Source organism: Typopeltis vanoorti, chromosome 19, assembly GCF_054136105.1.
Source record: "Typopeltis vanoorti isolate ZY-2024b chromosome 19, IOZ_Tvanoo_1.0, whole genome shotgun sequence".
In the NCBI taxonomy this organism is placed as follows: Eukaryota; Metazoa; Arthropoda; class Arachnida; order Uropygi; family Thelyphonidae; genus Typopeltis; species Typopeltis vanoorti.
In genome coordinates, this window is record NC_143567.1 from 1,507,631 (window position 1) to 1,521,766 (window position 14,136).

At 37.3% G+C, this 14,136-nt stretch overlaps 1 protein-coding gene across 1 annotated transcript in view; it reads right to left on the reverse strand.

Annotated features, from left to right (window-relative positions):
- Window positions 1-14,136, reverse strand: part of LOC150095815 (phosphatidylinositol 3,4,5-trisphosphate 3-phosphatase and dual-specificity protein phosphatase PTEN-like) — a 248,026-nt gene that overhangs the window by 182,707 nt on the left and 51,183 nt on the right. The window contains exon 3 of the mRNA XM_090408810.1: window positions 7,754-7,838. Within this exon, the coding sequence (XP_090264936.1) occupies window positions 7,754-7,838 (85 nt within the window). The remainder of the gene's footprint in view (window positions 1-7,753; window positions 7,839-14,136) is intronic.

The window sequence follows — 14,136 nt, forward strand, 5'->3', positions numbered from 1 at the left end:
AATCACAACTGCAACTGATCTTGTAGACACCTGTTATTTTTAAGTGGCAGATGTGAAAGTTTAGGAGATTTCAGGTGATTAGGGATCTTTTGATTGGGTAGAATATAGAACCTTTATACTATGTTCACAAAACAACCTTGCTGTTTTGTCTGTGCCCGATTGTATAAATAGAAGAATTACTCTCTTCTAAAGTCTTGGTTTTCTCATTCATCTGATTGTTTTGAGGATGACATAGAATTTTTTTTTTGATTAATGTTCTGTTCTAGCCATTTTTCAATAGGAGTGAGCGTGGGTATTGTAACTCTTGGTTCCATTTTTATTGTTAGTGGAAATTCTTAAGCCCTTTCAGGAACAGATGATACCTATTTTTTGTGCTAGGTGATGTGATGTGATGTATAGATAACATCCTGTGTATGTTGGCTTCCTACAAACTGAGAAATTGAGTGTGTTGTGTTTGGATATTTAAACCAGGTACCCAAAAATGATAAAGATCCATTTTTCTCTAATTCAACAGTGAATTTAATTTGAGGTTGAAGGTTGTTGAGGTAGGTGACAAAATCTTCTGAGTAATAGAACCAGACCAGATGATAAAAATATTGTCAACATATCTTTACCAACTTTTACATTCTGCTCCTTGATACTGAAAGGCTTAAAAACCACTCCATGAATAGGTTTGCTAACAAGGGGAAAGAGCTCACCACTAGTCCTTCCTTCTGTTCAAAATATGCACTTTGGAATTTGAAAATTACGCTATTGATGTAGTGTTTCAAGAGATCAATTGTGTCTGGTGGAAAGAGGTCTTATAGTAGTTGTGTGGTTTCTGTTCTCACAAGAAACCAATATGATGTCTTTGATGCTTTCTATGAAGTGCACTGTATTCTTTATATAGGACGATGCTTGGCAAGTGTAAGAGCTTATTACTTTGCAAACATTTTGATAGCAAAGCAGTTGGAGAGTATCTTGCATCAACAATAGGTCTCAACGGCAAGACCTGTTTATGCACCTTTTTTTTCTTTCTTTTAACCCTTATAGCCACTTCTGGCTATAAGTGTCTCCAAATCCTGAGCTTGTTGGTGCCAAAGAGTTCCAATTGTTTTTCTTATATTGTCTGACCATCTTCTTTCAGGTCTTCCAGCCGATCATTTAACTTCATATGGCTGCCACTCCAGTAAAAGTTTTGTTCCATCCATTGTCCTTGAGTCTTGCAATGTGTCTCGTCCATTTCCATTTCTTTCGAAGTATGTTTTCTCCAATATCTAAAAATTTTTGTTTTAGCTCTTATTTCTTCATTTTATCTCTGAGTCTTATGTTTAACAGACATCTTTCCATTCTTCTTTCTGTTTTTTGCATTTTATCTATTATTTCCTTTTTGATTGGACAGGTTTCTGCTCCATATGTCATAACAGGCAATACAAACTGGTTGAACAGTCTTGCTCTGTTCTCAGGTTTTATTTTGCTGTTTCAAAATATCTTCAATTTTCCAAAAGCTTCCCATCCCATTCCTATTCTTCTTTTCACTTCTTCTATGACTCCTTGTTTCTTCATTGTTAACAATTTTCCTAAGTATACATACTCATCTACTATTTCAATTTCTTTATTGTTTACCTTAATAATGTTTCATCTGCATACTTTTCAGTTTGTCATTATTTTGGTTTTCTTAGAATTAATGTCTAATCCAATTTCTAGTGATTTAGTTGTTAGATCTTCTATCATTTCTTTTAAATCTTTCATGTTGTTTGAAATAATAAGAATATCATTAGCAAATCTTAGGTTATTTAATTTAATTCCATTAATACTGACTGCTTTATTGGACCATTCTAAATTGCTTATCATACATCCCAGTGTTAATGTGAAGAGTGGGAGAAATGGTGTCTCCTTATACCTTGATTTATGTCAAATTTTTTGTTTATTTCATTAAGAATGATATTCGATGTAGCATTTCCATAAATATATTTTATTATGTTAATAAACTGGTTTTCAATGCCATAATCTCTAAGAGCTTCTATTTTTGATGATGCCCAGCCTGGTTATCTGCTCTCCAGACAAAAGGCTGCAGGTTTGAATCCCGCCTATGGAGATGGATGTTGTGATTGTCTGTGGAAATACTAGAGGTGGTGGCGGGTGGTAGATGGCATTGGTGTAGTTGTGGTTAGTTGTAATTGGTGGATTGATGAGCCATTCCTCGATGAGTCTTTGGACTCCCTGGAGGTGTGACGTAATAATCATAATAATAATGTTTTTATGCAATCAAAAGCTTTTTTAAAATCTAGGCTCTGTGAAGAGGAAGGTTGTATTCATTGCATTTTTCAATAAGCAGGCTTATTGATTGAATATGATTTATTGTACTGAAGTTCTTTCTGAAACCAACTTGTTCAGAGTTGTATTGAATCAAGTCTTATTTCTAATCTAGTTTCTAGTCTTGTTCGCTATTGGTTATAGTGAAAAGCTTATAAATGTGAGGTAACAAACTAATATGTCTGTAGTTTTTTGGTTTTAATTTACTTCCTTTTTTATGCAGTAAAATAATGTTTGCATTATTTTACTGCATAAGTATTTAGGAGTATTTCTCCTTTTTTGATGCATCTATTGAAGAGGATTTTCAGTTCTTATTTTAGAATATCCCCACCTTCTTTAATCATCTCTATTATTAACCATCCTCCCCAGCAGGTCTATTGTTTTTCATTTGTTTTAATGCCTTTTCAATTTCAAAGATTTGTAATGGATGTATTGTCATAATCTATTTTTTTTGTTGATTCTGAAATTTTCTATCTTCACTTTTATACAGATTCATGTAGAAATTTTTGGCTTCTTCTGTGATTTCTTGTTAAACAATTTTCTTCCATTTTGGTCTTCAAAGTTATAATATTCTTTCTTCCAAATGAAATTATTTCTTAGAATTCTGAGGTTTCCATTTCCACCGATGATTTTTTTAGATCATATCATCCTCTCTTTTCTTAATATCTTCTTTTATATTTATCCTTATTGCTTTATTTATTACTATTATTTCAATAGTTCCTCTTTTCCCTTTCTGCAATCTTAGATTTTTTTCTCTTTTTTCTGATAGTTTCTTGCTCAAGTTCCTTTTGTTTTCTTTTAAATTTTGTGCAGATTCAATAATAATGTTTTACTAAATCACTTAAGGAATTGAACAACGTAGATAAGAATATAAATTAAATTACACTTTAATAAATATTTCCAATATTTCGGCAACGTCACGTTGCCATTTTCAAAAGGAACTTGCAAAAAAAAGGCATGTGCACGTAGGCAATACAACACAGTAACTGAGAATGAAGAGAGGAAGCTAAAAGTCCTGATGGTGCCCTCTAGCAGGCTAAGTAGGTGTTCTTGGCTGTTGAGCTGAAGGTCTGCTGATGTAAGCCTCCCAAATTTGGGACAGTCACATACAACCAAATTTGTTGAGGTTTGGAGAGTTTCTTAGGGCTGTGGCATGTATCCAGAGCATGGTGTATCCAGAGAATGTCTGTACTTGTGAAAGCGGATGTAGTCCTTGTGTTCAGAAATTCTGATATTCGCTGTCCTGCCTGTTTGGCCAAAGTAAGACAGTTTACAACTGCAAGGGACCTGGTATACACCAGGTAGGTCTAGGGGAAGTGGTTGGTCTTTGGTGGAGCAGATAAGGGATGCCAATTTTCTGTACCTATAACAGGAGGTCAGGTCATGTTTTTTTAAGATTTTGGTAATTTTTTCTGAGGTGCCTTGGATGTAGAGAATGGTGATGGATTTAGAGTAATCCTTGTTGTGGAGGGGGGGGGGGGCTGTAGGTTTTAATATTTTTTGGATTTTTTTGGTGGGATAGCCATTGGCTGAGAAAGTGTTGAGGATGTGATTTAGTTCAGTGTTTAGGGCCATGTCGTTAGAACAGATTAATTTAGCCCTGTTGTAAAGTGTTTTCACCACTCCATATTGTTGTGAGGGGGGGAATTGTTGGTGAATGTATCTGCCTGTATGGGTGGATTTTTCTATAAACTGAGAAAACCAAGGGTCCATCAGGCTGGCGGGTGACTAGTGTGTCCAGGAAAGGGAGGCTGTTGTTTTCCTCTTTTTCCAGGGTGAACTTGATTCTGGGGTGTTGGTTGTTTAAGTGTGTTAAGAAAGAGAGGAGTGTTTCAGAGCCATGTGACCAAATAGCGAACACATCATCAATGTAATGAAGCCATATGGTTGGTTTTTGTGGGGCAGAGGCTAAGGCTTTTTCTTCAAAGGTCTCCATAAAGAAATTGGCCAAGGGTGGGGAGAGTGGTGAACCCATGGCTGTCCCCTCTATTTGTTTATAGAATTTTCCCTGCCAAACGAAATAGCCTGAGTTCATTGTGAACTGAAATAGGGCTGAGATATTGGGAGAAAATTTAGCTTGGATTAGCTCTCAAGTTTCCTTGAGTGGGAATTTGTGAATAAGGAGGAGAAGTCAAAGCTGACCGTTATGTCAGTATGTTGGAGTGTAAGGTTTTCAATGCTGGCTTTAAAGTGGGCTGAGTTTTTTATGTGTGATGGTGTGTTGCCAGTATAGTGTGTGAGCTCTTTGGCCGAATGTTTAGCTAATTTGTATGTGGGGAAATCAATGTCATTCACTATGGGACATAATGGCACATTTTCTTTATGTATTTTTGGGAATCCATACATACGGGGGTGGGGGTGTATAGAGTTAAATGGCTTTAATCTGTTGGTAACTTCTACAGGCCCAGAAGTGACTTTCTTAAGGAGCCTGTGAAGTTTTCTAATTTGTGAGTTGGTGGGATTGTATTCGATAGGGAGGTAAGTAGTCCAATCTAATAGATGAGCATTAAGCTTACCTGTGTAGTCCTTTTGGTTAAGTATTACAGTTGCATTCCCCTTATCTGCTTTGGTGATAACTAATTCTTTATTATTCTTCATTTCCTGTAGAGCTTTATATCTTCCTTGTTGGATATGTTGGTTTTTGGTGGTCTTGCTTTGGAGAGGACACAAGCTACATCCAGTCTTACACTGTTGGCGATTTGATGTGGAAGTTGGCAGATTCTGCATTCGATCTGGATCATAATATCCTCATATAATGTTTCTTATTTTTTCTTCTTCCTGGTCAATGCTTATTCCTGTATTTGATATAATTTGTATTTTTTCTTTAAGTTTCTTTTCCACTGATAACTTGAAGGTATCCCTGTTTGTGTAAAGTGTTTCAACTTTTATAATATTTTTCCTTATTTGCAATCCAACTCTCTCAGCTTTCACCGATATTTCTATTTCTCCTCTCACCATTCTGTGATCAGAGATGATGCCATGGTTTAAAACACAAACATCACTGAAAATATGAGGTGCTTGAAGACAGTATGAAATCTATTTCATTTTTTGTTCTCCTATTCAGGCTCAACCAAGTCCATTTTCTGTTGGGCCTCTTCTTGAAGAAGGTATTCATAGCTTTGAAGTTAGTCAGTTGTAAGAAGTTGATCAGCATGTCTCCCCTTTCATTCCGAAAGCCTGATCCATATGTCCCTACATGTTTCATTATCTCTTTCATGTCTTAATTGTTTCATGTCTCTTAATTCCCAATCTCCCATGACTATTATATATTGATAGTTATTTTCATGTTTTGCTTTTTCGACATCATAAAATATTTCTATTTCATCAATCACTTTCACTTGTTGGGCTACAAACCTGTATTATTTTGATACATGTCCTGTCATTAATTTTTAATCTGGCAAAAGATACTCTATCAGATAAACCTTTACAGGTGGATATTCTAGTTGAAATTTGTTTACAACAAAGCCAACTCCTTTTAATCTTGAATCTTCTGGTCCTTCCCAGTAAAGTGCATTGCCTGAATGTACTGTCAGACAGTTTTCCTCTTTTCTTTTAACTTCTGATAGTCCAATAATGTCCCAGTTTATCTTGTTCAGTTCATTTTCAAGTTTTTCTATTCTATCATCCTGAGTTCCCAGTGCTCTTACATTATATGTTATTAAAGTTAGAGAGTAGTATTTTCTTTTTTGGTATTTTGTTGTTTGTGACTTTATTGTTCTGTTGAATTGATTTCCCTGCTTCATTGGGTTCTGCTTCCAAGGGTGATTTAAGGCAATACTGTCATACTGTAGGGAAGAATTAGTCAGATCTGGTCTTTGCCCGATGCGGCCTTGGGCAGTACAGCCTTTCTCTCTTCTTTGTGGCATTTGGGAGATTGATGATCTAATTTCCCCATGCTGATCAGACATCTTGGGAAATGCATTTTTCTGCTTCTGTCAGCATTTTAAAAAGCTGCTCTAACATGGAGACAGATGCCTATGTGACCGCTCCTATGGAGTACACCCCTAGCCCTCGAATACTCTAATAGCATTGGGGAAGGAGCAAGAAGAAAAGAAAGAAGGGAAGGAATCCGTCTACAGATAATATAACAGATGCATATTACATGAAGTGAGGCATGGTCCAGCATCAGATACCTTGGGTTTGCCACTTCCCTACTCACTAGTGTCCCCAAATATTCTTGGAACAAGAGGGTATCTAGATTCAAGATGCTTTTTTGTTTCCGCAGACCACTTCAGAATGCTTTTAAGTTGCTGGATTTATTATGAAATATCTCGTAAGTTGTGATCTAACCTTTCATAGGTGTTAGTGTCATTTAAAAGTGACTGCATTTTTTCTATGTATTCTACTGAGTTCAATACTACTTTTCAGTTGCCTTTGTCAACTCTTAGTACTACGATGTTTTTATCTTTTATAATGTTTTTTAAAGCCCTTCATTATAAGTTTTGGTTGTAAAAGTATGGAGGGTTGTTTGGATTTGAAGAAAATCTGTAGCATTTCTCAGAATTCTTTGAAGGCTTCTTTCTACACTTGCCATGATATCTATCAGATAAGATGGTGACTATTTTATTGAGTGGTAATCTATCACTGTGGCCGTTTTATTTTCTTTGACACAACGGATGATTTTACATCAGGTTTGGTCTTCACTAATTCATCACAACACGTTCATATTTACCAGTGGTATACAGCAGTCAATTATTGAGCACACAACATCATAGCAAATGCACACTTTCCATTGTTATTCATGTTCAAATATTTTCACTAGGGTTGTTAACTGTTATTATCTGTTTTCTAATGTTTTTTGTTGTTGTTGTTGTTTTTAAGTTTATTCATGTAACTGTCCTGATGAAGTGAAACAAATGAATTTTCCATTTCATTGTCGAGAAATTAATAAAAAGAGTTTCTTATTCTACATGAGACACTATTTTTGTGTAATAATACAGAAAATCATATTCCTAAAGCATTTTATAGTTGGACATAAATTTTAGTGAATTAGGCAAAAAATATAAGAGGAGAAAATATTGCAATAACCAGTGGAATAAATTTATTCTGAATAGGAAAAAAATCAGCCAAAACATGATATCAGCAGCATATGAATTTTAACATTATAGAACTGAAAGTTGAGTAAGAAATAAACCAACTGATTAACCAGAAATCCTGACTATTCTTTGAGAAGTGAAAAACTCTCATCAATAAAACTATAAATGAAGATATCAGAAACGAATATGCCCTTTTTAGTATTCCACAAACTGGAAGTAGAGGTAATCTTAAGAGGTGGGTTACTCATGCTGAACTAGACCAAGTAGCGTTAACATCCTAGGCAGACTCAAAAGTCTATTATACACCTGTTCAGTAAGTACAGTATTCTGTAAATTTTCCTGAAAGAATGTGTTAGAAAATGATAAAGATGAAAATGCAATATTAAAAGTATTTACAAACATCGCTTTATAGAAAAACTTACCTAACAACATCATCTATGTTGTTTCGGTAAACACCTTCTAATTTTTCAGCTGGGAAACCCATAGCAATAATATTATTACTGATATCTTCCTATAGTTAAGTAATCAAGCTTAAAAGTGGTATTGAATATTAACAGTGATAACTATAATAAATATATATATAGTATCTGATTATTAAATAACTTAAGGAATTCACAACATATACTGGAATATAAATTAAAATAAACTTTAATACATGAGACTGCCCCACATTTGGGACACATACATCACGAGAACTTCAGCCCAACGGCCAAGAATACCTAATATAGTCTGCTAGGGGGCACCATCAGGACTTTAGGAAGTAGTTTCCTCTCTTCGACCTCATTTGCTGTTTTAGTGCATGCGTGCATGTGTCTTAGTCTTATGTTCCCATGAAGATGGCAATGTGACATTGCCCAAATATAGGAAGCATATTTGGGCAATGTATCAATTTGACCTCCGTAGCACAATTGGAAGAACGACGGTACATTGCACCCTTCGATTGGAATAGGCCTATGTTCGATTCTCGTCGCGACGGGAGGAATCTTTATCTGGATGATTTCAATCGAAGGTGAGTTAGCCGATCTCATACGGAGGTAGCAGGGTTTTTTCTCCCGGAAACTCGGGTTTTTCATCCCGCATACAGACAAATCGGCCCTTCAGAACACACGCAATTTACAGACAAAAAATACTAATTGTTGTGGTGGTGGAGGTGGGTGGTAGATGGCATTGGCGGAGATGATTTGTAGTAGAGGTTCGGTGTAGTGGTTTAGACAGTTGTAGGTGTCCTCCAGCGATGAATCTTCGGACTCCTCGGAGGTATCAGGAATAATAACAATAATAATATATTAAAGTTTATTTTAATTTATATTCCAGTATATGTTGTGAATCCTTAAATTATTTAATAATCATGTGCAGCCAACGTATCAAGAAAAAAGAAAATATAGCATCATACATATTATACATACCGTACCTGAAAACATTTTTTAGCACTGCAGGCATATCTTGAATTCCAAGCTATGGAAAAGGATATCAGTAGCATTTTTTAAAACATATAGACAAGCTTACACATTGGCAGTTGTTCATCTCAGATTTTGTATAATTCATAATACCAATGGTGCAAAATAATTAAGCGAGTACTCAAATTTATGGTTTGGGTTTGCTATAGATATAAGGTAATCATCATCATCTAAATTTTACTTGCCAAGAAATTATATTAATCCTTTATCCAGGTTAAACATACAAAGTTTGCATATGAAGCAGCTTTAAACTAGGCTACTTATATATAGTGGCTAATATAGAGATATACACAGTGGTCCAAAAGCTATAGGATAAAAATTATATATACATATAAAAAAATCCATTGGCATCTATAGGTCACCTGTACAGTTTTCAGAGAGTCACAAAAAATTCTGCTTGTTTGATTGTCTTTAATTCAAACAGCTTTTTGGATGGCTGGAACAACTCCAAATTGATGCCCTTTCAGCTTCATTTGAACTTTGGGAACAGAAATCGTCTGGAGGGGATAAATCTGGTGAGTAAGGGAGGGTGAGGTGATAAAAAGTGGGGAATAAGTTTGTGCATCCCCCACTCGAAGTTGCAAATCCCTTCTCTCCAAATCTTCACTCAGAATCACTGCTATTACGGATGTTTGAAGCCTCTGCTGCCATTCGTGATGTGATTCAATGATCATTCTCCAGCAACAGTGACTATGATTTCCTGATTCCAAGCCAATATGGGGTGGTCACTTCTCTCATATTATTTTAACGACTCCCTTCCATCATGCAATCACAAGTACCATCCAAAAATGTTAGATAAGTTCAAAGCCTCATTTCCATAAGCCTTTTGTACCATTTCTAGGGTTTCTACAGCAGTTCCACTTTAAAACAAAGTTTAATTGCAAATCTTTCACTTTTCATATTCAGGACGTACAAAGAAAAAGTACTTTACACAACACATCATAAGTCGAATACTTCTTCTTCTTCCCTTCACATATCAGGCCTAGGCCTGTTACGGAGCTATTTTTAGCTCTTCTAAGCTGTACCTGTCCCGAGGATAAGGTGGCTAGCCCTATGCCTCCCGGTGTTTGCCTTGCAGGATGAAAAACCCCAGATAAACTGGACAGGGGGGAAAACCCTACTGTCCACGCCCAAGACCGGCTAACTTGGCTATGGCTAAGAAAGATCCTTAAGCTCCTCACATCGGCGACAGGAATCAAACTCAGACACTCCTTTCCCAGACATATGGTTGTGAAGCACATAGCCATTCGGCTAACCGAGTGGCTATGCGCTTGTGTGTGTGTGTGTGTGTGTGTGTGGAGGCACAGCATTATACATGTTTGAAAAGATGTTTTGGTATTATGGGATACTAATGCAATTGCTGTTAAGTCATTAGCCTCTATATACAAAAGTACCTTGTTGTGAAGATACTTCACATGCAAACTATGTTTAATTACACCTGGATAAAGTCAGGTGCTTGTGGTTATCACATCTGCCTGACAAACGAAAGGTCTCAGGTTCAGTTTCTAGTAGGCATATTTTATTCTTTTAGTTTGTCCAGTGTAAGGTCGTGGAATGTATACTTTGCCGAGAGTGGGTGGAGTCTGGTTTGAAAGCAATAGTGGTAGGAAAGTGTCATGAAAGCAAGGATCTAAAGTGTGTCTCAGGTCACAAGATTGATGTAGTAGATGAAAGTAAGAATGCAACAGAAAATTGTGATGTAACGCCAGATAGCATTGAGAATGAATTTAGAAGTGAGAGTAAAAGTACAGAGTGAGAGAATCGTTTTGACTGATATAAAAAATTAAAAGTTTTTTTTATGCAATGAGGGAGATAGCTTAGTTGCATGGAGTGATACATAGGGCGAAGCAGCAGCTAGAGCGATTACAAAAATGTTTACTGTGTGAATTAGCTAACATAAAGATGCAAGTGCGAGATAAGAAAAATGAGATGATGATTGGAGTGAAAGAAAAATTAAGGAGCGAGTGTTATATGACGATTCAGTAGTAAAAGTAATAAATGAGAGTTTGACAAAATGGAGCTTTTCTAATGCAAAAATTAATGATGTAAGTGATGCTATTAGAGCACAGAAGCATAGAGTGAAAGAAATGATTGTAGTGGCCGGAACGAATGATTTAAAAGGAGAAACTTTGCAAAGTTTTCTAGTAAAGAATTCCTAGAAGTAGCAAAAGAAAAGAGTGAGAAAGTCAAGATAGTCTGTTGCCGTGGTATAACAGAGCAGAGTTGAGAAGGAGGGCCATAATTGTGAATGACTATGCGTAGGTTATGTATGCAGTGTGGAGCGAGTTTGACGGGCGAAAGCACTTATACAAGAAGGATGTCTCATCCTTCTTGTATAAGTGAAGGATGTGATTTGCATCTGAATGGATTTGGTGTTCAGAGACTGGAAAAATTGTTGCTGAATGAAGTGAAAGTGGATGTGCAGAATCAGGGAAACTAGAGCTTTCAGGGAAAGTGGAGAAGCTGTTAAGCAGATGTGCAGACATCAATGAGGCAGTTGAGAGTAAGAATGTGTATAATATGCCAGAGTTAGTAAGAATGATGACAAACCAGAATGGGATAGTTAGTGTAAGGCGGCAAGATAGGGAATGAGACTAGGGGGCTTTTGCACTTTATGTACACTATTGCCATGAGTATTAGGAACAAGGAGGAGGAATTTTTGGCCTTGGATGGCTCTTCCTGGCCACAGGTTATTGGCATTAGAGAGACATGGCTAACAGAAGATGATATAGTTAGTGGGATAGACTGTGAAGGGTGTTCAGGAAAGACAGAGAGAAAATAATGTGTGTGGGAGGGGGTCTCTCTCTCTATGTTCACTGGGCATCTACAGATGGCGTATGGTCACTCCGATGCTCGGTGATGTTCCACACCAGGCCTCGCCATGTAGTCCTGTTGTTTGCTTTTCTGGCAGCCTCAACTCTTTGAAGATCAGTCACTCCATTGGGGAGGGGGGGGGGGTAAGGAGTGTTATTTATTTATTTCATATCCAAACACAAGCAGTACAGCAGTAAGTGGTACAACATGATTTACAACAAATTAGGATACATTACAATGAGATTAGCTTAGATTTGGTAGGTGAATTATACAGGGAATAATAATTAAATATGAAAAAAAAAAAAAAAAAAAAAGGAAACCATACATAACTTATATACAATAAACATGGTGAGATGTTCCTCCAGTATCTTGCACAATCAACTGCTCTTTCTGTGCAGGATATCGTCTTTTGCACAAGGCGATGGAAGAAAGGGACAAGAAAGAAGGTGTTCCATGGACTGGGTTGTCCCACGCTCACAATTGTCTGGGCCAGCGAGGTAGCCCCATTTGATGAGGTTTTGTTTGCAGCGTCCTGTTGTCCAGAGTCTGTTTAGGCTTTTCCAAGTATTCCAGTCCAAGTGGGCACCACGTGGAAGATGTTCGGCTGTTGAAATACCAGTATTATTTTCAGGATATAGTGCCAGCCATTGTTGAAGGCTTGTCTCTGGGAGGTTTTTAGGTAGTTCAACAGTTGTCAGGAAGCTATGTCGGGATCTTAGTCTTTGGGGCACTGCAGTCTGGCCGAGGAGTGTTATTGATGATAGCTGATGAACTGTGTCCAAAGAGAATAGAAGTTCAACTGCAGGATAGTGAAAATAGCACACCTGAGGCTATCTGGTGTGAGATTGAGGCCAGCAGAATAAAATATACAGTTGTATGCAGCTATAGACCAGGAGATGGAATAGATGATGGAGATAGTATACATAGGCAAACAGACTCAATGAATGGAGGACAGCTAATTATTACAGGGTATTTCAACTACAGTAACATTGATTGGAAGGAGGAGAGGACACATGGGAGGAAGGAAATGGATTTTATGCAGTTACTAAGCGATAACTAACAGAGACAGCATGTAACGGAATATACTAGGGGCTTTAAGAATGCTCGATCTAGTAATTGCATCTGAGAATTTGACTATAATAATATGACCACGATGCCACCAATTGGTGAGAGTGATCATAAGGTCTTGACCTGGGAGGTGGCTAAATGTGTGGAATTTTCAATTAAGACAGGGTATGGAATTACTGGGCTGGTAAGTATGACAAGCTTACGAGATTGCTGGATCAGTGCCATGCCATGTAAAACTGCAAGGGCTGGATGTCGATAGTGTATGGGAAGTGGTAAAGGAGTGTTTGAGGGAGGTAATGGCCGACTGCATACCTAGAGTCAGGAGAGTAAATCAAGTGGGCGTTAAATGGATGAATAACACCATTAAGCTCGAGCTGCAAAAAAAGAAACAATTGTGGAAGGAATTTAAGGAGAAAGTTGACCTGCAGGCACACAAACAGTACAAAGCACAGGCCCAAAGGGTAACTAACTAGTATGGTAAGAAAAGAAAAAGCAGATTATGAAAAGAAATTAGCAATGCAAGCTAAAGACAATCCCAAACAGTTCTTTCAGTATGCTGCAAGTAAAAGAAATAATGTATATGGCAGAATGATTTTAAGGAATGCCGATGGTAGGGTGGTAACTGAATCAGTTGAAATAGTAGAATTACTAAGCGAACACTTTTGCAAGAATATATCATCCAGGCAGTGATATTGCAGGAATGAGGGAACCAATGGCTTATATCAGAATTGAGGTGAATTAAATGGAGGTGGATAGTATATTACAAAACCTTAATGTGAATACATCTGTAGGATTGGATGGTATACCAGCTTGAGTTTTACATAAAGCGGCAAAGGAATTGTTGGTGGCCTTGACCATATTGTTTAATTTAAGTCTCAGCTCTGGGTTAATCCTGAGGGGAAGGAAAGAGGGGAAAATAGTTCCATAGCATAAAGGAGACTCCAAGACTGCTGTTGTAAATTAGATACCGATCAGCATATCAGCTGTCGTCGGCAAGGTATTGGAGAAATTAGTCAAGAACAAAATATAAGAATGGACAGATGGAAATGGGATACTGTATGGGGGGGGGGGCATGGTTTTGTGAAGGGTAGATCATGCCTTAGTATTATAAATTTAGTTTAGTCCTTTATCCAGGTGTGAGCAAACAAAGTTTGCGCCTGAAAGTATCTTCAGGACTGGGGTAAGGTGGTACAATACCAGGCAACTCGTTGCAAAGGAGGAGCAAGCTAACATCACTCCTATCTCAGTATCTCCCATAATGCAAAACACATCTCCTTGCGGATTGGCCTGGCTCCCCCCTGAAGAGACCTCAATAAAGGTCGAAACTAGTCTGGGTAGTGGCCCTTCCCCTTGATGCATAACATTGGACATATCTGCAAGGAGATGTGTTTTGCATTATGGGAGATACTGAGATAGGAGTGATGTTAGCTTGCTCCACCTTTGCAACGAGTTGACCAGTGTTGTAC